The sequence below is a fragment of the Lissotriton helveticus genome, chromosome 2_2 (genome assembly GCF_964261635.1).
Source record: "Lissotriton helveticus chromosome 2_2, aLisHel1.1, whole genome shotgun sequence".
NCBI lineage: Eukaryota > Metazoa > Chordata > Amphibia > Caudata > Salamandridae > Lissotriton > Lissotriton helveticus.
In genome coordinates, this window is record NC_136060.1 from 190,243,484 (window position 1) to 190,267,489 (window position 24,006).

Below are 24,006 nucleotides of genomic sequence, written 5' to 3' on the forward strand. Positions count from 1 at the left end.
TCGGAGTCTGGAGGAGCTGGAATGGTGGACGGACAATACCAAGTTGTGGAAAGGCTGCACTATATTCAGGGAGATTCCAGAGATAGCTGTTGAGTTGGATGCCAGCTAGTAGAGCGTGGAGTGCAAGATGTGGAGATATGATGATAGGGGTGGGGTGGGGTGGGGGGAGAAGTGGTCAGAAATTGAAAGGAACTTGCATGCAAACGGTCTTGAGTTGTTGCAAGGGTCATGTGCAGAGTTAGCCAGGGAGTGGTGGCACTTTTGCCTCGACAAGAATATTATGGTTCAGGTCCAGAAGATTCTGGGTTTAAGGAAGTCTGTGGCACTTTGGATTTGGAGAAACTTGAGGGAGGGAGCTGTTTAGGAAGGTACAGTAGAATAGATTCGGTTGCCAACAATTTGAAACTGTAGGCTCTGGCGTTCTTCTGTTGGTTCCAAGGACTACAAAGGCATATTGATTGGCCTGCAAGGGGTGTGGGGATCCCCTTTTGACAGCAATAGTTAATACTATGAATCTGTTAACAGGGTTGTATTGTGGGGATCTGTGATACAGTACTGTGACTTTGTAGAGGTCAGCTATTTCTGCGGGGCATTAAGAATGGGTTACCTGTTGGGTAAAATACTTTGGAAGGGAGGTTAGTCAGAAGATTGTGTTTAAAGACAGCTCCGCCAGAAAGGCATCAGTCTTTGTGGGATGTGAATAAGGTGCTATGGTTGCTGCAGAAAAGGATGAAAATAGGGTTTTAGAGTTGCAAACTTTGTCCCCAAAACTGGCTTTGCTACTCTGTCTGATTTTATGTCCCTGTGTGCCAGATGTCTGGGCTGTATAGATTTCCTTGTAGAGTTTTTTAGTTTAGTTTCATTTTAACACCAAAGATTTTCTTTTGATCAACTCAGGGGACATTGTTCTGTCAGTATTTATAAGTTTAAGATGTGCAACTGCTTTAAAGGAATCACGAAGCGAAGGAAAGTGGCTGGGTAATGATACGGGTGAGATTCTGGAGGGACGACCACTGTTTGATGAATTTTTGTAATTGTAGGTGATCATCTTTTATCAATTGCAAGGATAAGAATTTGTATATGGGGTTAAGGGACAACGAATTTAAGTTTCATACAAGCTTGTATAGAACAGTCAAGTTCATTCATTTTTTACATTACAGTTACCCCTGAGCTTACAAAGCCTGCAATGCATTGGGTTTATATGAATGAGGCCACCCTGACTGAATTAAGGATTCCGACATGCTTTTGAATACAGCCATGGATGGGCAATTCTTTTGCATTTGAAAAAATTAAGAATCGTTCAGATTTTGATGTGAATGGAAATAGATGAATCTTGGCGAAAATGAACGGATTTAAACATGATTAAAAAGGACTATTGTTGATAAATGATTGAGTCTCTGGAATATTACATAATTTAGCTGTGTGACTTCCATTGGAGCGGCATGACGTTGCATATGTTTTGGAATTATGCATTTGTGCTTTGGGGTACGGCACGATACAAGTCTGCACGCGACACTTGAGCCTGGAGCATCCTTTGAATTGAAAATGAAAGATGGGAGTATAAGGTGTGCATTCTTCCACATGTACTGGATTCATCATATGTGTGCCAGATGCCTGGGCTATATAGGTTTCCTCAAGGTGTTACAGACCGAAAAGGGTGCATTTTTATGTAAGGAAGAGGATGAGAACTATGTCTAGAACTATTTTCCATTCTGGAGAACCAAAATAACTTTGGCACAGTTGTCTGATGGTGTATGAATTCAAAACAGAGATTCTATGAAAGCAATGATACACTCTGTTATTAATATTTTTTGGCCCACCTCATAAGCCAGTATCTTCCCCTACCTGATGATCAGTGGCAGTTTGAGTGACACTTTAAATCTGCAGATTGGTCAGAAGTTTCCACTTTCAAGAGATTTTAATTTAAACCTTTAAAGAGTGCTTTGGGAAATGTTAGGACACAGCTTTGATCATGCATAATGTATGAGCTTCAAGCTCTGCCATGAAATGCAGATATTCCACAGCATGGAGGTGAAACCCACCCCAAGATTTTAATAAAAACACTGAGGCTAATATTATCCCTCCCAGTTATTTCCGACCCTGTAATTTTCTATAATTATTTTTCCAGGTCAATACTAAGGTAAAGAAAAGATGGACATGCAAAGATCCATTCAGATTACTAAAATGGAGTTCTTTGGCTCAAGCAGGAGGTAGGTGAAGGGACTGTTTATGTACAGCAGAAAAAGAAGGAAGATGGCTGCAGAATCTGTGTGTTCACACATGTTAAGTGTGATTTACATTTAACAGTTCTATCCTTGCTGCGGCTGTGTATGACAGCAATAAAGAAGGTCTGAATGATACTAACCATTGTGTCTTTATTAAGATCATGATTTTGGTCCCACCAGGCTGTGGAAAATCGGCATTATACTTGATGATTGCTCACCTTACCACCGGCTTTGAATAGATGGGAAAAAAGGAGTGGATGGGTGGGTACAGGCATGAAGCAGAGGGTTAGGAGAGTATCAGGGGACAGCAGGAGGTAGCCTTTTATGGCTTCCTCTTTCTGTGCCATGTAAGGGGGTTAGCAGAACACCACGGACGGGCTGAGCTTGCTGCGAAATCCTCACGTCATTTTAGTGCCTAGATTTTAAAGCAGGTAAAATTGGGGCTACTGCTCCCATTCTTGTGAAATCCGGCCATGGCAACACCGGACCATTTATAATTGGGCAGAGGGGTAATGCCACCCAGGAATACAGCTCCGCGTAACTTTTCAAAGCCACACTGATTTATAGAGGACATGTGATGGTCTTTACACGTGATGTAAATGAGAAGATCCATCAAGTCATACTCCTACTATATTGGCATAATTTACCGCTCATTAGTTGCTGTGGCGGCTGGTAACCTTTAAAAGTGGTGAGGCGTAATCCTTGGGTCGAACTCCAGAGAGCTTTTTCTTGAAGGGTTCTCTCACACTTTCTTGCATTAAGTTTACTGTCTCACTCTGACTCACTCAGTCTTACAAATTCACTTTTTCCCCCTCAGTCCCACTCATTTTCACTCACTCAGAATTATTCAGTCTTACTGTGACTCAGTCTCACGTACATTAACACTCAGTTACACTCACTGTCATTCTCCCTCACTCGCTCACATTCACTCTCACACATACTGGTCCTTACTGCCACTCATTCTCACTCACTCCTTCACTGACTCTCTCTCAATTTAACTCACACAGAAATGCTGACAGTGCTGGAATGGCGCAGGCACCTTCATCCACCTGTGCCAGGAATCAAACAACGTCACTACCTGCCTCAGTTCATTGCTGGACCCGTATTGGGTCTGCATTTTATCTTTACTTATGTTAAGAATGAATAATTATTCACTCTTGATACAATAAATTGGACCACAAAACAAGGAGGGTGTGGTGTAGCTGTGGAGCCCATAAAGGAGAGCAGCTCCTGGTCCAGGGACACCTACACATCAAACAAATCAATTCACCCTTTCACATATCCACCCCCTTTCAACCATTCATCCATTCATCTATCCATCCTTTCTCTCATCCACCACCCTTTCACTCAAACTATCCATCCTTTCACCCCATCAATCTATCATCCTACCTTTGGCTCATCCATCTATCAACGGTTTCACTCTGCCATCCATCCTTACACCCATCCATCCACCCACCCGTAGTCCCATCCATCCACCCTCCATTTACCCTTTCACTCATTCATCCATCTATCCATGCTTTCATCCTTCAATTCACCATTTCAGTCATCCATCCAGCCTTTCATTCAGACATCCATCTACCATGCCTTTCACTCATCCATCCAATGTTTTAATCATCCATCTTTACATACATCCTTTCGATCATCCATCCTTTCACTCATCCACACCCCCCCTCATCCATCCATCTATTTACCCGTCCACTCATTCATCCATCCTTTAACTCATTCTAACATCCATCCTTTATCTCATCATCCAGAAACCCATATATTCACTCCATCCATCCACCCTCCCTTTCACTCATACACCCTCTCTGCCTTTCACTCTTCCATTCTTAAATCCATCCTTTCACTTATTCATCCATGCACCATTACATCCATTTATCCACCCATTTTTCCATTTACTCACTCACCCTTTCAAATTAATTATGCGCCTTTGTCTGCCGTGCTGCAGACATATGAGTCCCATCAAGAACCCCACTCCCTGTAGGGGGGAGGGGGGGCAGTCGATGAAACCCCTGATGCAGGCAGAAGCTTAACTGCACCTCTACCTCTTAGTCCACACGTGCAATTGTTGTCTGCAGCTGGTTACTTCACTCTCGTAGGCCTCTATGGTCGAGGTAAGGAGCAACCTGATGTGCTCAGCTCCATAAAGTATTTTTTCAAAGTGAAACCAAATGCAGTATTATACATGTGTTACTGCCAAGAAAGCATCCCCCTGAACACCTCCTATAGCCTGTCCCTCTGTGATGACCAACAAATTGTTGCCACCCACTCCCGCCTTGTCTCATTGGCCTGCTCCACTCCCAGCCATTTAAGTGATCCCGTTGCTTTTGGAGCCACTGTTTAGGTGCCCCAAAAGGAACCGGATCACCTGCTTTCTAATTCAGCACTCCCTCTCCTGTGATGTCACTGCTGACTCCCTCCTTGTGATGTCACAGCTGTAGCTTGTACCTGCAGGTCGAAGAAAAAACTGGCCCGGCTGGCACTTGCGCAGTAGGACATCAGCAAAGTTCCCTAGAGTTCACCCAAGCGTTTCAGCTCACTGTCTCAGAGAAGTGATTCATTTTCAGCTGCTCTGTGTTTATTTCCATATTATTGCCTCTCCGCCAAGGGTGACATGTCAATACCCCTTTTGCCCATGAACACCAGTCACCCTCATTAGTTGGTGTTGGACAAGTGTGTGTGGGATGGGATAGCGCTGGACGCCTCTAAGTGCTACCTTAGAGTTCAAAAAAGAAATTTAAAGATGGTAAATTCCTCATCCTGGTTCACAGAATCGGAATGTATTGAACTTTACGAACATAAAGCATACGTATGACTGTAATAGTGTGCAAGTGTGTGTTCGTGAGTCAGGTAGCATTTCAGGATTGGCCATTCTCCAAAATTAGCCAAATAACCACTAACTTAAAGAACTGTTGGCATTCACACATCTCTTGCAGCTTCCACGCTGGAAACACACACATACATGTACTCCTGGTGGAATCCAATTTTATGAAGAGGAGTATTGATGGAAGTCTAGATTTCCAGGAAGCCTCCTGAGATTCTTTGCGAATCACTTAAAAGTTAGCACTAAACTGCAAATTTAGGCTCAAACCTACAGAAATGGACGACTTGCACAGTCACCTAAAAATACAGTAAATAAATAGTAGATGCAGTACCGCACACATCTGTAATTGTGCACATGCGATAATTAAAAGATATTTTGAGTACATCCCCTCTTTCCCTCCATTAAGGCTGCACTTCCTCCAGTTTACAAAGGACTGCAGCACATCTTGATTGGTCCATACCTGCCTCTTCCGGCTCCGCCTCCTTTTCCAGCTCCTTCTGAAGAAAGATGTCCTTGATGGCCACCAGATCTGCTTTCACGGTTTCCAGCTCATCTCCTTCCAGCGACGTTACATACGACTGGACCTGAAATTGAAAGGCCATCACGCTTAATACAATTCCGCATGCCTCAGAGCGGAGGTAATCAAATGACGCGCTCAATCAGAGAATAAATAATAACAGAGCGCGCAGAACGCAAATCCCAGGCATGGCATTATCCATCAGCAAATGGAATTATGAAATAAAAGACGGGACACACTCTAATCCAGGGATGCGTCCACCATATTAAAACTGGAGCGTGGCGAGAGCGCATCCACAGGACAAACCGTGCAATTTTAGTCTGCGCAATCATTAGTTTCACGAGGACAACGCCCGTAATATGCTGCACTCGGGGCTTTGCAGAAAAGCGTTTTTAAGCAAGACCCTATTCTCAGAAGGAGTGTCATTTCTATTTTCGGAAAGTGCTTTCCTCATAAATAAATAGCATAGCCCCGATACGTGTTTCATGCCCCGTCCAAGGCTATTGGATCAAACATTGGCACATTTTCAGGAAATGTAGTGCAAATTTGTGTTGACCTGCAATAAATATAAATTACACGAGCCAGCGGGGGCTGATTTGCAAGCGGCGCGAGGTTACAGAGCCTTTTAGTCAATGGATCGAGGGAGGCTGAAAGGTCACAGAATTCATAGCAAGCGGGTGACTTGATAGGCGCTCTTTCTGAAAAGAGATCAGGCCTTGCCTCACTTTACAGTACCAGAATGCAACAAGCATTTGCAACGCTATCGGTATCGCTATTGGCTAATTCCAATTCTAAGTTACAGTACCAGGAATAGGAAACAATAATAAAACAACACTTGTTTCCACACAGTATCCAATTATTGAACATACACCAATCCACTTATCAAAGCATATAAAAGCCTGTGCTTATTTATAACATCCTTACAACATTTGAGGAAACTGCTCAGCAATTAAAGCGCGAGGCAATGCAAGGTGTCCCTTAAAAAAACAAGCATTTGCAATGCAATAGGTCTCACATTTACGAGATTTTGAGCTAGTAGCACTGTAAATGCCAATGCCTTTTATTTATGTGCTCTTTTTAAAACCGATAAATAAAAGGCCTTGTCATTTACAATGCCAATAGCTTAAACTCTTGCAAATGCGGGACCTATTGCATTGCAAATGCATTCGGCGCCCAGGCTATAAAAATAAATCAAAAGCGTTAGGAGAGTGCGTGTCCTGCTGCAACAGCAGGCAGTACAAAGCTATTTGAGAAAATAGAGCTCAGAGGCTGTGATTAAAGCCTACCGAGTAACAACCCACATAACAGGGGGTGTTGCCACTGGAGCTTACAAAACGAGGCAAGGTGGTACTAAGGCGAGACTAAGCCTTTTGGCCAATGAACAGCCACAGTTTACAGTAGACAATGACAAAAATATTAATATATATATTTATTTAACTGCCACAAATACATGAGCGACAAGGAGAAACATGGCAGTAGATGTGTTCTGCTTGATTGGCTGTAAAGTCTGCATTTTGAAATAAATATCTTATGGGGTTAAGGCACCTGCTGCAGAGATCGTTGTGCCACAGCTATGTCTCAGGGAATAATATTAACTCTGGAGGTTAGCACTTTTGCTGGAGAGATCTGTGTCTAATCCCAGGTTTGAATCAGAGTGGTATAGAACGTCAATGTCTCCTGCAATGCACATTATGTAACATGCCAAGGACAGATTTGTATGTTATGTAGATGGGTGAGTGGGTTACTGCTTTCAACAGAGTTCCATTTGTTATTTGCAGTTCATAAATTGTAATCCTTCTAATATAGCACAGTGAACTATGAAGGACATGTGATTCCAACACCCTATCACCCGGTCTTATGTAACACATCTTGTAAATTAATTTACACAACTACATAGTTTATCGTCAATGTATATGTACGTTGCATAAAGCGCTTCGACACCCTGCATTGAGATGAATTGCGCTATAAAAGTAATAAAATAGTGAACATTAAATTATTTGTGTAAAAATTGGGACGGACCAATAAAGCTGACATTCTTACAGTGCATGCATCTCTTATAAACAGGGGCTGGACAAAGTCAAAAGCATGCCTCTGTTTAGTACCTGTGAAGTGATAAGCTGTGTGCCTTTGTTTCCATTCTGGTACATTTGCATCTAAGTGTATGGCTCCAGACAACACCTAGCCAGGATCATATTGGAACAAAAGGCCTGATGGCCCCTTATCTTCGACTCTGGCCTTTGACCCAGCTAGGGGTGAAAATAAAAAAGCCCAGAATCTGCCTCAACATTGCTGCTCGGAATGAAAGCCGACAAGGTGCAGGCGCTGCTGAAGGTGTCCCAGTGTGTGAAAATTACACAGGACAAGTTCGGCATATTTCAGTGGGGCCCAACATCTTGGCAGGGTGGACGGCCCTTATGAAAATAGTGAATACCCGTGTGTACCTGCAAACAGAGATCCTGTGAGGACAGTGTCACACTCGCATGTACACAGACCTCACAGGAGGGGCGGTGTTCCAGCCTCTAGCAGACATCTGAGAGACAAGCATGTCCTTCCAGTGGTACATCATGTACAGTTAGTGTCTCACTCGCAAATACACAGATGTCACAAGAGGGACGGGCTGCCAGCTTCTGGCAGACAACTGACAGAGATGCCTGTCCCTGTAGAGGGAGACCTTGTGTAGACAGTGTTGCACTCAGAGCACAGGCTCCACACGAGGGACGGGCTGCCAGCCTCTGGTAGACATCTGAGAGAGAGAGACACCTATCCTAACAGGGAGAGTTCATGTATAGTGTCACACTCACATGTACACAGGCCCCACACGAGGGGCGGGCTGCCAGCCTCCGACAGACATCTGAGAGAGAGAGACCTATCCTAACAGGGAGAGTTCATGTATAGTGTCACACTCGCATGTACACAGGCCCCACAGGAGGGACGGGCTGCCAGCCTCTGGTAGACATCTGAGAGAGAGAGACCTATCCTAACAGGGAGAGTTCATGTATAGTGTCACACTCGCATGTACACAGGCCCCACACGAGGGGCGGGCTGCCAGCCTCTGGTAGACATCTGAGAGAGAGAGACCTATCCTAACAGGGAGAGTTCATGTATAGTGTCACACTCGCATGTACACAGGCCCCACACGAGGGGCGGGCTGCCAGGCTCCGGCAGACATCTGAGAGAGAGAGACCTATCCTAACAGGGAGAGTTCATGTATAGTGTCACACTCGCATGTACACAGGCCCCACACGAGGGGCGGGCTGCCAGCCTCCGACAGACATCTGAGAGAGAGAGACCTATCCTAACAGGGAGAGTTCATGTATAGTGTCACACTCGCATGTACACAGGCCCCACACGAGGGGCGGGCTGCCAGCCTCCGGTAGACATCTGAGAGAGAGAGACCTATCCTAACAGGGAGAGTTCATGTATAGTGTCACACTCGCATGTACACAGGCCCCACACGAGGGGCGGGCTGCCAGCCTCCGACAGACATCTGAGAGAGAGAGACCTATCCTAACAGGGAGAGTTCATGTATAGTGTCACACTCGCATGTACACAGGCCCCTCAGGAGGGACGGGCTGCCAGCCTCTGGTAGACATCTGAGAGAGAGAGACCTATCCTAACAGGGAGAGTTCATGTATAGTGTCACACTCGCATGTACACAGGCCCCTCAGGAGGGACGGGCTGCCAGCCTCTGGTAGACATCTGAGAGAGAGAGACCTATCCTAATAGGGAGAGTTCATGTATAGTGTCACACTCGCATGTACACAGGCCCCACACGAGGGACGGGCTGCCAGCCTCCGACAGACATCTGAGAGAGAGAGACCTATCCTAACAGGGAGAGTTCATGTATAGTGTCACACTCACATCTACACAGGCCCCACACGAGGGGCGGGCTGCCAGCCTCTGGTAGACATCTGAGAGAGAGAGACCTATCCTAACAGGGAGAGTTCATGTATAGTGTCACACTCGCATGTACACAGGCCCCACAGGAGGGACGGGCTGCCAGCCTCTGGTAGACATCTGAGAGAGAGACACCTATCCTAACAGGGAGAGTTCATGTATAGTGTCACACTCGCATGTACACAGGCCCCACACGAGGGGCGGGCTGCCAGCCTCTGGTAAACATCTGAGAGAGAGAGACCTATCCTAACAGGGAGAGTTCATGTATAGTGTCACACTCGCATGTACACAGGCCCCTCAGGAGGGACGGGCTGCCAGCCTCTGGTAGACATCTGAGAGAGAGAGACACCTATCCTAACAGGGAGAGTTCATGTATAGTGTCACACTCGCATGTACACGGGCCCCACACGAGGGGCGGGCTGCCAGCCTCTGACAGACATCTGAGAGAGAGAGACCTATCCTAACAGGGAGAGTTCATGTATAGTGTCACACTCGCATGTACACAGGCCCCTCAGGAGGGATGGGCTGCCAGCCTCTGGTAGACATCTGAGAGAGAGAGACCTATCCTAACAGGGAGAGTTCATGTATAGTGTCACACTCACATATACACAGGCCCCACACGAGGGGCGGGCTGTCAGCCTCTGACAGACTTCTGAGAGAGAGAGACCTATCCTAACAGGGAGAGTTCATGTATAGTGTCACACTCGCATGTACACAGGCCCCTCAGGAGGGACGGGCTGCCAGCCTCCGACAGACATCTGAGAGAGAGAGACCTATCCTAACAGGGAGAGTTCATGTATAGTGTCACACTCACATGTACACAGGCCCCACAGGAGGGACGGGCTGCCAGCCTCCGACAGACATCTGAGAGAGAGAGACCTATCCTAACAGGGAGAGTTCATGTATAGTGTCACACTCGCATGTACACAGGCCCCTCAGGAGGGACGGGCTGCCAGCCTCTGGTCGACATCTGAGAGAGAGAGACACCTATCCTAACAGGGAGAGTTCATGTATAGTGTCACACTCGCATGTACACAGGCCCCACACTAGGGGCGGGCTGCCAGCCTCCGACAGACATCTGAGAGAGAGAGACCTATCCTAACAGGGAGAGTTCATGTATAGTGTCACACTCGCATGTACACAGGCCCCACACGAGGGACGGGCTGCCAGCCTCTGGTAGACATCTGAGAGAGAGAGACACCTATCCTAACAGGGAGAGTTCATGTATAGTGTCACACTCGCATGTACACAGGCCCCTCAGGAGGGACGGGCTGCCAGCCTCTAGTAGACATCTGAGAGAGAGAGACACCTATCCTAACAGGGAGAGTTCATGTATAGTGTCACACTCCCATATACACAGGCCCCACACGAGGGGCGGGCTGTCAGCCTCTGACAGACATCTGAGAGAGAGAGACCTATCCTAACAGGGAGAGTTCATGTATAGTGTCACACTCACATGTACACAGGCCCCACACGAGGGGCGGGCTGACAGCCTCCGACAGACATCTGAGAGAGAGAGACCTATCCTAACAGGGAGAGTTCATGTATAGTGTCACACTCGCATGTACACAGGCCCCACAGGAGGGACGGGCTGCCAGCCTCTGGTAGACATCTGAGAGAGAGAGACCTATCCTAACAGGGAGAGTTCATGTATAGTGTCACACTCGCATGTACACAGGCCCCACACGAGGGGCGGGCTGCCAGCCTCTGGTAGACATCTGAGAGAGAGAGACCTATCCTAACAGGGAGAGTTCATGTATAGTGTCACACTCGCATGTACACAGGCCCCACACGAGGGGCGGGCTGCCAGGCTCCGGCAGACATCTGAGAGAGAGAGACCTATCCTAACAGGGAGAGTTCATGTATAGTGTCATACTCGCATGTACACAGGCCCCACACGAGGGGCGGGCTGCCAGCCTCCGACAGACATCTGAGAGAGAGAGACCTATCCTAACAGGGAGAGTTCATGTATAGTGTCACACTCGCATGTACACAGGCCCCACACGAGGGGCGGGCTGCCAGCCTCTGGTAGACATCTGAGAGAGAGAGACCTATCCTAACAGGGAGAGTTCATGTATAGTGTCACACTCGCATGTACACAGGCCCCACACGAGGGGCGGGCTGCCAGCCTCCGACAGACATCTGAGAGAGAGAGACCTATCCTAACAGGGAGAGTTCATGTATAGTGTCACACTCGCATGTACACAGGCCCCTCAGGAGGGACGGGCTGCCAGCCTCTGGTAGACATCTGAGAGAGAGAGACCTATCCTAACAGGGAGAGTTCATGTATAGTGTCACACTCGCATGTACACAGGCCCCTCAGGAGGGACGGGCTGCCAGCCTCTGGTAGACATCTGAGAGAGAGAGACCTATCCTAACAGGGAGAGTTCATGTATAGTGTCACACTCGCATGTACACAGGCCCCACACGAGGGGCGGGCTGCCAGCCTCCGACAGACATCTGAGAGAGAGAGACCTATCCTAACAGGGAGAGTTCATGTATAGTGTCACACTCGCATGTACACAGGCCCCTCAGGAGGGACGGGCTGCCAGCCTCTGGTAGACATCTGAGAGAGAGAGACCTATCCTAACAGGGAGAGTTCATGTATAGTGTCACACTCGCATGTACACAGGCCCCTCAGGAGGGACGGGCTGCCAGCCTCTGGTAGACATCTGAGAGAGAGAGACCTATCCTAATAGGGAGAGTTCATGTATAGTGTCACTATCGCATGTACACAGGCCCCACACGAGGGACGGGCTGCCAGCCTCCGACAGACATCTGAGAGAGAGAGACCTATCCTAACAGGGAGAGTTCATGTATAGTGTCACACTCACATGTACACAGGCCCCACACGAGGGACGGGCTGCCAGCTTCTGGCAGACAACTGACAGAGATGCCTGTCCCTGTAGAGGGAGACCTTGTGTAGACAGTGTTGCACTCAGAGCACAGGCTCCACACGAGGGACGGGCTGCCAGCCTCTGGTAGACATCTGAGAGAGAGAGACACCTATCCTAACAGGGAGAGTTCATGTATAGTGTCACACTCACATGTACACAGGCCCCACACGAGGGGCGGGCTGCCAGCCTCCGACAGACATCTGAGAGAGAGAGACCTATCCTAACAGGGAGAGTTCATGTATAGTGTCACACTCGCATGTACACAGGCCCCACAGGAGGGACGGGCTGCCAGCCTCTGGTAGACATCTGAGAGAGAGAGACCTATCCTAACAGGGAGAGTTCATGTATAGTGTCACACTCGCATGTACACAGGCCCCACACGAGGGGCGGGCTGCCAGCCTCTGGTAGACATCTGAGAGAGAGAGACCTATCCTAACAGGGAGAGTTCATGTATAGTGTCACACTCGCATGTACACAGGCCCCACACGAGGGGCGGGCTGCCAGGCTCCGGCAGACATCTGAGAGAGAGAGACCTATCCTAACAGGGAGAGTTCATGTATAGTGTCACACTCGCATGTACACAGGCCCCACACGAGGGGCGGGCTGCCAGCCTCCGACAGACATCTGAGAGAGAGAGACCTATCCTAACAGGGAGAGTTCATGTATAGTGTCACACTCGCATGTACACAGGCCCCACACGAGGGGCGGGCTACCAGCCTCTGGTAGACATCTGAGAGAGAGAGACCTATCCTAACAGGGAGAGTTCATGTATAGTGTCACACTCGCATGTACACAGGCCCCACACGAGGGGCGGGCTGCCAGCCTCCGACAGACATCTGAGAGAGAGAGACCTATCCTAACAGGGAGAGTTCATGTATAGTGTCACACTCGCATGTACACAGGCCCCTCAGGAGGGACGGGCTGCCAGCCTCTGGTAGACATCTGAGAGAGAGAGACCTATCCTAACAGGGAGAGTTCATGTATAGTGTCACACTCGCATGTACACAGGCCCCTCAGGAGGGACGGGCTGCCAGCCTCTGGTAGACATCTGAGAGAGAGAGACCTATCCTAATAGGGAGAGGTCATGTATAGTGTCACTATCGCATGTACACAGGCCCCACACGAGGGACGGGCTGCCAGCCTCCGACAGACATCTGAGAGAGAGAGACCTATCCTAACAGGGAGAGTTCATGTATAGTGTCACACTCACATGTACACAGGCCCCACACGAGGGGCGGGCTGCCAGCCTCTGGTAGACATCTGAGAGAGAGAGACCTATCCTAACAGGGAGAGTTCATGTATAGTGTCACACTCGCATGTACACAGGCCCCACAGGAGGGACGGGCTGCCAGCCTCTGGTAGACATCTGAGAGAGAGACACCTATCCTAACAGGGAGAGTTCATGTATAGTGTCACACTCGCATGTACACAGGCCCCACACGAGGGGCGGGCTGCCAGCCTCTGGTAAACATCTGAGAGAGAGAGACCTATCCTAACAGGGAGAGTTCATGTATAGTGTCACACTCGCATGTACACAGGCCCCTCAGGAGGGACGGGCTGCCAGCCTCTGGTAGACATCTGAGAGAGAGAGACACCTATCCTAACAGGGAGAGTTCATGTATAGTGTCACACTCGCATGTACACGGGCCCCACACGAGGGGCGGGCTGCCAGCCTCTGACAGACATCTGAGAGAGAGAGACCTATCCTAACAGGGAGAGTTCATGTATAGTGTCACACTCGCATGTACACAGGCCCCTCAGGAGGGACGGGCTGCCAGCCTCTGGTAGACATCTGAGAGAGAGAGACCTATCCTAACAGGGAGAGTTCATGTATAGTGTCACACTCACATATACACAGGTCCCACACGAGGGGCGGGCTGTCAGCCTCTGACAGACTTCTGAGAGAGAGAGACCTATCCTAACAGGGAGAGTTCATGTATAGTGTCACACTCGCATGTACACAGGCCCCTCAGGAGGGACGGGCTGCCAGCCTCCGACAGACATCTGAGAGAGAGAGACCTATCCTAACAGGGAGAGTTCATGTATAGTGTCACACTCACATGTACACAGGCCCCACAGGAGGGACGGGCTGCCAGCCTCCGGCAGACATCTGAGAGAGAGAGACCTATCCTAACAGGGAGAGTTCATGTATAGTGTCACACTTGCATGTACACAGGCCCCTCAGGAGGGACGGGCTGCCAGCCTCTGGTCGACATCTGAGAGAGAGAGACACCTATCCTAACAGGGAGAGTTCATGTATAGTGTCACACTCGCATGTACACAGGCCCCACACTAGGGGCGGGCTGCCAGCCTCCGACAGACATCTGAGAGAGAGAGACCTATCCTAACAGGGAGAGTTCATGTATAGTGTCACACTCGCATGTACACAGGCCCCACACGAGGGACGGGCTGCCAGCCTCTGGTAGACATCTGAGAGAGAGAGACACCTATCCTAACAGGGAGAGTTCATGTATAGTGTCACACTCGCATGTACACAGGCCCCTCAGGAGGGACGGGCTGCCAGCCTCTAGTAGACATCTGAGAGAGAGAGACACCTATCCTAACAGGGAGAGTTCATGTATAGTGTCACACTCCCATATACACAGGCCCCACACGAGGGGCGGGCTGTCAGCCTCTGACAGACATCTGAGAGAGAGAGACCTATCCTAACAGGGAGAGTTCATGTATAGTGTCACACTCACATGTACACAGGCCCCACACGAGGGGCGGGCTGACAGCCTCTGGTAGACATCTGAGAGAGAGAGACCTATCCTAACAGGGAGAGTTCATGTATAGTGTCACACTCGCATGTACACAGGCCTCACAGGAGGGACGGGCTGCCAGCCTCTGGTAGACATCTGAGAGAGAGAGACCTATCCTAACAGGGAGAGTTCATGTATAGTGTCACACTCGCATGTACACAGGCCCCACACGAGGGGCGGGCTGCCAGCCTCTGGTAGACATCTGAGAGAGAGAGACCTATCCTAACAGGGAGAGTTCATGTATAGTGTCACACTCGCATGTACACAGGCCCCACACGAGGGGCGGGCTGCCAGCCTCTGGTAGACATCTGAGAGAGAGAGACACCTATCCTAACAGGGAGAGTTCATGTATAGTGTCACACTCACATGTACACAGGCCCCACACGAGGGGCGGGCTGCCAGCCTCTGGTAGACATCTGAGAGAGAGAGACCTATCCTAACAGGGAGAGTTCATGTATAGTGTCACACTCGCATGTACACAGGCCCCTCAGGAGGGACGGGCTGCCAGGCTCCGGCAGACATCTGAGAGAGAGACACCTATCGTAACAGGGAGAGTTCATGTATAGTGTCACACTCGCATGTACACAGGCCCCACAGGAAGGGCTGGCTGCCAGCCTCTGGTAGACATCTGAGAGAGAGAGACACCTATCCTAACAGGGAGAGTTCATGTATAGTGTCACACTCGCATGTACACAGGCCCCTCAGGAGGGACGGGCTGCCAGGCTCCGGCAGACATCTGAGAGAGAGAGACCTATCCTAACAGGGAGAGTTCATGTATAGTGTCACACTCGCATGTACACAGGCCCCACACGAGGGGCGGGCTGCCAGCCTCTAGTAGACATCTGAGAGAGAGAGAGAGACCTATCCTAACAGGGAGAGTTCATGTATAGTGTCACACTCGCATGTACACAGGCCCCACACGAGGGGCGGGCTGCCAGCCTCTAGTAGACATCTGAGAGAGAGAGACCTATCCTAACAGGGAGAGTTCATGTATAGTGTCACACTCGCATGTACACAGGCCCCACACGAGGGGCGGGCTGCCAGCCTCCGACAGACATCTGAGAGAGAGAGACCTATCCTAACAGGGAGAGTTCATGTATAGTGTCACACTCGCATGTACACAGGCCTCACAGGAGGGGCGGGCTGCCAGCCTCTGGTAGACATCTGAGAGAGAGAGACCTATCCTAACAGGGAGAGTTCATGTATAGTGTCACACTCACATGTACACAGGCCCCACACGAGGGGCGGGCTGCCAGCCTCCGACAGACATCTGAGAGAGAGAGACCTATCCTAACAGGGAGAGTTCATGTATAGTGTCACACTCGCATGTACACAGGCCCCACACGAGGGGCGGGCTGCCAGCCTCCGACAGACATCTGAGAGAGAGAGACCTATCCTAACAGGGAGAGTTCATGTATAGTGTCACACTCGCATGTACACAGGCCCCACAGGAGGGACGGGCTGCCAGCCTCCGGCAGACATCTGAGACAGACGTTTGTCCTTCCAGGGGTAGATATGTAGTGTCACACTCACATGTACACAGAGTACAGGCCCCACAGGAAGGGCTGGCTGCCAGCCTCCGGCAGACATTTGAGACAGACGAGTGTCCCTGCAGACGGAGATCCTGTGCAGATAGCGTCACACTCACATGTTCACAGACCTCACAGGGGGGTGGTGGTGTTCCCTCCTCTGGCAGACACACGTGTCCTTCCAGTGTTACATCATGTACAGATAATGTCTCACTCGCAGATGTCACAGGAGGGACGAGCTGCCAGCCTTTGGCAGACATCTGAGAGAGACGCGTGTCCCTGCAGAGGGAGCTCCTGTGCAGAGTGTCACCCTCATATGTAGGCAGAGCACAGGTCCCACATAAGGCGCAGCCACCAGCCTCTGGCAGTGTTGTGTCTCCATAGCTAGTTGACGTACAGATAGTGCCCCGCTCACGGTGTACACACACCAGACTTGCCACAGGAGGCGCAGGTTGCGAGAAGCATGACCTGTACTTACCAGTCTCGAACACTCAACACATCTGAGAGCGCCAGGTCCCCATGGGTAGATTGTGTGCACAGTGTCTAGGCACTGTCCTGCGTCCCAACACTTTGTGCAAAAGGAAATACATGGAGGGGTTTTCACGAAAGTTGGGCTAGCGTGCACGTTGACTCAGGGGGGAAGTCAGCTCCTGTGCTGGCTCACCCCAAACACGCAGCAGAGCAGGGCTTGGTTAAGGACCCACCTGTTGGATGTTATATGTTGCTACTCTTGGAAATCTCTGATCCTGCCCCGCACAGGGTAGTTGTATACCACTACCGTCAAACTAAAACAGCTTGGAGGCTGATGCCGCATGGTCTAGGAGGCTTGCTGCCTCTGGTGACCTTGACACTGTCTGCTTGCTCCCCGCCCTCACCCTGAAAGGACTTACGGAGGCGAAGACTTTGGTGTTGCTAATACTCCAAACCTCTGGAGTATTCTTTAAAGGGGCCAAACTGTTGAGGGTACTGTTTTGTCGGAGTACAGAGGCGAAGAAATGGGGCCTGGATTTCTTTGAAGCAGTCCACTGTGAAGCTGGCTTTCTTGACAAACAGGCAAGATCCTTTGAATGGTATATCATCAGTGAGACTTGCACATCACTAGAGAAGGTCGTGGATCTCATCCATGTTTGACGCCACAGTGCCATGCTATTGATGATTGCTTCTCCCAAGCAATCAGTAGTATCCAACCCAGAATGGATAATACATTTGGCCACATCCTGACTATCCTGGATGTGTTGGGCTAGATTTACCCAAACTCCCTGAGAGACTGCCAGCAAGAACTCGCTATTCTGTCGATAAAGTGGAAAACAACTGGCATTGATTGACAAGAGGGCTAGGTTGGCAGATGAAAATTGAATGCTTCAATTCTCTTTGACTCTCTGTCGGGGGGGGGGGAGTTAGTTGTAAGGAAAGAACTGGGGTTTACTCTACTGTGGGAATCCGTGACAACCAAATGTTCTGACATAGGGCCGAGGTGCCTATTAATGTGTCAGGCAGTGCTTCAGTGAATGGCAGTAAAAGCCCAGAGGAAGCCTGCCCAGGTTAACATGTTATTCTTAACTTCCATAGATGGCAGCTATAAATCTATTTCCAAAGCTGCAGTTCTTATGACAACAGCAAAGAAAGCACTATTTTTTATTGATAGCCTAGGGGGGAGAACACAGCCTAGTGTCTGGGAAAGTGTTCAACCCACTAGCCTCCTGCAAATCAATGTACAGACTCCATCATCATAGTGTGGGGGGTTATGGGGATAGAATCATCCCCATCATCCCCACTGTGAAGCCCAAAAGCTGGTGGATTCTGGTTAGAGTAAGAACATTGTTGGAATAATGGAGTGCGGCTCCGAGATAAAGATATGGTTTTGTCTGAGTTGGATTGAAATGGGACCTAGGGAATCAGTATGGCTTTGGGACGTGATGTTGGTCGAGGCCAAGATGACTTTGGGTCAAAGTTTAGGCAGCATAGACAGTGCAGAGGGCAAACCAGGTGGTGGGAATCCATCTGGAGGTGTCAGCAGATCCTTTGAAGGCGTGGTAGAGTGAGCTAACAGAATACCAAAGATTCACAGCACAGCCGCTCTAAAGACTTCAATCTTTTGCAAAGTAACCAAAGGCCCCATAAATTCGTGGTGCGTTGTGATCAGTTGTGGAATCAGCTCCTCACCAGGGGACTAAGGGCCAGATGTAGGTCACCAAATACCGGTCGGTAACGGCCGATTTCGGCCGTTACCGACCGGTATTTGGCTTTTGAGATGTAGGTGGGTCTGAATTTACAGAATCGGTATATTTACCGATTCGGTAAATTTACCACTTCGGTATTTTACCGAATCGGTAAATATACCGAATCTGTAAATCCATGTGTAGGTGACACTCCTAAGAGTGCCACAGGCCCTTAAGAGTCGGTATTTTACCACCCAATCCTATTGGGTGGTAAAATACCGAATTCAGGTGTGCATGCACATCTGTGCATGCACACCTGTGCCATGTGACACACAGACATGCCCTTAGGGCATGTCTGTGTGCCACATGGCACACAAGCCTGTACTTGGGGTGCTAGAGGGTGTCAAAGTGACACCCTCTGCACCCTTGCAGGATTCGGTATTTACCGAATCTGTAAATACCGAATCGGTATTTCACATTGATTCCTATGGGCTTCAAGGCCCATAGGAATCAATGTGAAATACCGAATCGGTATTTACAGATTCGGTAAATACCGACTCTTACAGATTCGGTAATTTTTTACCTACATCTGCCTCCTTCCTATTTACCGACTCTTAAATACCGATTCGGTATGAGTCGGTGTTTAAGAGTCGGTAAATAGGAATTACCTACATCTGGCCCTAAGAGTGAGACTGAGAGGCACAGTGACATCCTTGTGACTTTTCTAGCAGAGAGGGGCAGGAATGGAAAGAGGCCTACTAGGCCTTTTTGTGCTTCTGCTACGATTTACCAGAAGACTTGAACAGTGATGAGGGTCTGTTGCTGGAACTGTGCCGTCAACTTAGAGTGGGACTTCTATGACTTCTTTCGGCGTACAGGAAAATACAGCTTCTCAATCATAAGGGCACACTCCTTGCAGGACTTGGTGTCGTACCACGAACCTAAACACCAGAGCCATACCTCATAGGGGGATAGCGGGGTCTGACACTGATAATTTTTCACAACAGTCCATACAAGATTTAAACTATGTAGTTTTAGAAGGGGACATAGTTCCCTTGCACACTAGCACAAAGAAGAATCTAAAGAAAAAACCTGACAAAGAAAAAGTGGAAGCGAGCTCTAGATCTATGTATGAATGCATTGAAAGAAAGAAACCTACGTTGACACAGAGGTGGAGCTTATCTGAAGCTCAAGCCACATGAGTCAATGCAGAGCTCCACCGTGCCACCTACCATAGAGCAGAAACTATGGTGCTTAAACCTACTAAATCCAGACTAGCGCCTAGGGATATTCTAAAGGTGAGGAATCAACGGTTAGAAGTATCTATCAAAAAATAGAGTTCTTCTCGCCCCTAACCTGTCGCCCCCAGGATCTTCCTCTATACATTATTCTCTCTAATAGATATTGCTTGGCTCTGTGTGCTGACGATGAATGTGGATTCCGGGTTTCAGAATAGCGATGTGCCAGATCTTGAAAGCAGTTTTGAACTTTGTCAGTAAGCAACATGCACTTTTCATAGTACTTTGATCTTCATCCTGGATGTAGCAAGAAGCCAATGAAGAGCTTTCATCACTGGTTTAATGTGGTCACATTTTTAGAAATATAGACACCTTGCTGTCTGGTTTTGTGCTCGTTCCACTCTGTTGAGCTTTTTTGGTAGGTTGGTGTAGACTACTTTATATTAGTCCAACTGGGCCATCACTAGCACACATGTAAGCTCTGTTCAATGGTGAGTTAGTAGGAGTGGAAGAATTTTCTCGAAAAGACTGTGTTAGAAGCAGCGTGCCTTGAACGCAACATTTCATTGTGCGGTGCAGCTGAGATCTGTGGGTAAGAGTCCAGGTTGAAGTACTAGTTAAAAGGCAGTGACTCTGACCCTCCTATTATCAAGACTTCAGTCTTTGATCCGTTTTAAACAAAGTCAGCTTTTCTTCACCCCAAAAATTAAATGATCTTGACAATGTTCTTACGCTTCTCCATGCTATTCCCCAGGTGTGTATCTGAGTGTCACCTTCACTAATCTGCAATTATACCTGATGACCGTCTAGCACTATAGCACTGCACTTTATGGGATGATGAAACAGACAAACCAGTATGTAATGCATCTTCCCTCATCCTGCACAATCTTGGCGCAAACCTATTCTCTGTACATCTCAGTTGGTTATTTATGTCACTGCTGCCCCTGCAGTTCAAGAAGAGAATCCTCCCCTACCAATGAACTATGCTAGTCTTAGGTGAAATTCAATTATGCACAAAAATGGGCACATGATGGTGTTAAAAAAAAAAACGTTTTTCACACCCTTGCACCAAAAATTATTTTTACATGACTGACTGTGATGACATGACTATTTGTGTGATTTAATGCAGCTATTGTAGGTGCTAAGATCGAACTCTCAATGAATCTGAACAGAGACAAACTATTTAACTTATTAAAGTGTTAAACAATCGTATAACATTTACCATGCATGACGTCTCTACGATGAAGAATATATCTTTCAGTTTAATAAGTATCACTTTTCTTTGGGCCAAGTCATTAACTGCAGAATACTTCGATTTAAAACACAATCTAAATTTAAACTTTACAATCCAGAAAAACATATTAAGAATCAATGCAATAAGGAACAAGTACCAAAAGCGTGATGCATTTCTAAGCCCGTTTGCATCTTTTTATTTATACACTAGGCATCGATAAATATATGCAACACATTAAAGTTGAATGTCCTTTTCGCTGAAATGCCAGCTGTAATGCTATAAAACAGGCATTTAAATGATGGTTAAGATGGCACTTTAATGGGCTCCAGTAATACTTTTTAAAGATTTCGGCTGATGATCACATTACTTGTGTGTCTAAAGGGAGATCAGGCCTCGACAGTGGAAGTTAAGTGCTGATGGAATACGCAAAGGCACTGAACATTTAAATATCCCTCATTAAATTGAGTTAATGGACTTTCACAAAGTAATTCAAGGCGGTTACGTATCTTGGGGATAACGTACATAATGATGTGTCATACAATGTATTAAAAAGCGTTTTTGTAACATCCTCTGCGATAAATCTTTAACAAACCACTGGATAGGCAATAGCATCAAATGAGAAAATAAGCAAGATGTTGCAAAACATACACCACAATTAAATGGTAATTGAATACACTATTTACTTCGTATTGCAGTTTGATTCATACGCGTCATCACATTTTCCTGATATCCGTACTGTATCACAAGAGGAGGCAAATAAGAAGTGCATACCCCTCTGTGGAAAGTCAACAAACCCAAGTAGTGGATTTTACCTTGTGCAAGAATTGGAATGCTATTTGGTGGAATGTGGAAATAGCACCTTTTCTGGATCGTACAGGACAATGTTCCACTAAGGTGGTGGGTTAGGTGAGATTAGCCTGGCAGTAGACCTTGCGCCTTACGCGCCCCGTGTGGGCTACACTCTACAGCCTCATAGGAAACAGTAAGCTGCAGGATGGTACACAGCGGGACTAAATGGAGGTAATGGGGGGGGGGAGGAATGGAGAGATGTGTCTCAGGATTAATAGCATACAAGGAACCTCTGCCACAGCTGCTATCTGGTCTGTAAACCCAAGCAGCTGGAAATGGACACAAACATGTACTGCTGCTGCTGTGCATGGAGACTTACCTCTGAAACCAAGAAGTGTAGCATCAAGGTGGTGAATATTGTTGCCCGCAGTTCTGCATTGCACAGTAGGTTCAATAATGTTCTTACATAGAGCAGTGTAGAGACAGGTAACCTTTCCACACTGCAGCAAGACACATCCCAGCAAGGCACATAGCAATGTATTAAACCCACCCTGGAGGTATTTAAAAGCCTTCACTGTAAAAAATGTGCTGCTAAGTTTCTGACTTTTTACCTAAATGTTTGTTTTACACTCAGCGAAGTCAACAATCTGCAAGTTCACTGAGCGCGCGCCATGTGTTGCATTTACAAGGAGAGCACAATGCTTTGGTGTTCAGGCGTGTTACCAAAGCATACCCTCACTCATAGTGGAGGATGGCTTCTTCCTCCAGCCAGTACTATGTGGAAATGAAATGCTAAGGGATCATAGCCAGTACTGCGTACATTATAATAGCCCCAGTATTGTTAGTACAAGGGGGTAAGAAAAATCATACCACCCCATTAAGGTAGTAGTCATTTTACATTGTAGTTCATCAGCTGCTGTTCCAGGTGTAGGAGGTCTTCATGTCGAGTCACTATCCGCCTTGTCTCAGTTAGTGCATCGGTTCCCGATGTCTATGAGATGCAGGTCTTGCCCGGTAGGGCAGGTCGTTTGTCTAGCAATACATTTGCCTTCTTGGCAAATGTTAATGTCTCTTTAGGGTTGGTATATACGTGCAATTTATCATCATCGTGGATGTAGAGGTGGGTCGGGTAAAGCATGGCATATTTGATGGTTTTTTCTCGCAGGATCTTCTGTGGTTCAGCAAACGCCTCGCGAGCCTCCTGTATAGCTGGAGTAAAGTTAGGATAGATAGAACTGTCCGAGCCCTGGTATGTCGGACGCTTTTCTCCCTTGCCAGGCAAAGAGCAATGTCAGGATCATGATAGTCCAATCGGCTGCGGCGGGGCCCCAACCGGCATTTGGGGCCTAAGGATCTGTAAGCCCGTTCCACCACCAGAATATCAGAGAAGTTTTCTCGGGTAAAAACTGCTACCAGGAAGGACTCAATAAATAGTTCAGCATGTCTCTAATAGTGGTTTCTGGGAGTCCCACTATGGGGATGTTGTTTCTTTGCAATTTCAAGACCTCATTTTTGGCTATCACCTGCAGTGTTCAAGATGGCACACTGTAGCTTTAGTGGTAGGGGGCTCTTCCCCAAGGGTCGACATCCTGGTCTCCACTTCATTATGGCGGAGCCCATTTTTATCTAGTCTATCCTACACCAGAACCATTTGCGCATTTAGATGGTCGATTTGTGCACCAATTTCAGTAAGGCTGATTTTCATCTCCAAGACGATCGATTTTATGTCTGGTTCCAACTGTGAGGATGTCACCATCAGTAGATCGGAAGCAGGTGAGTGTTACCTGGATCATGATCCTGACTGTCGCAGCAGCTCGGACGGAAGCTTGCTCTGCTTGTTATCTGTTTTTCCCTTTGCCGCCAATGGTCTCGTTAGCCAGTGGCCTCTTCTCAGACCTGTATCGGGGTTTCAGCAGGTAAGTGGTGTATAGCCTC

At 48.0% G+C, this 24,006-nt stretch overlaps 1 protein-coding gene across 1 annotated transcript in view; it reads right to left on the bottom strand.

Annotated features, from left to right (window-relative positions):
- Positions 1–24,006, bottom strand: part of FAM114A1 (family with sequence similarity 114 member A1) — a 271,172-nt gene that overhangs the window by 95,532 nt on the left and 151,634 nt on the right. Inside the window, exon 8 of the mRNA XM_078678335.1 lies at positions 5,510–5,633. Within this exon, the coding sequence (XP_078534461.1) occupies positions 5,510–5,633 (124 nt within the window). The remainder of the gene's footprint in view (positions 1–5,509; positions 5,634–24,006) is intronic.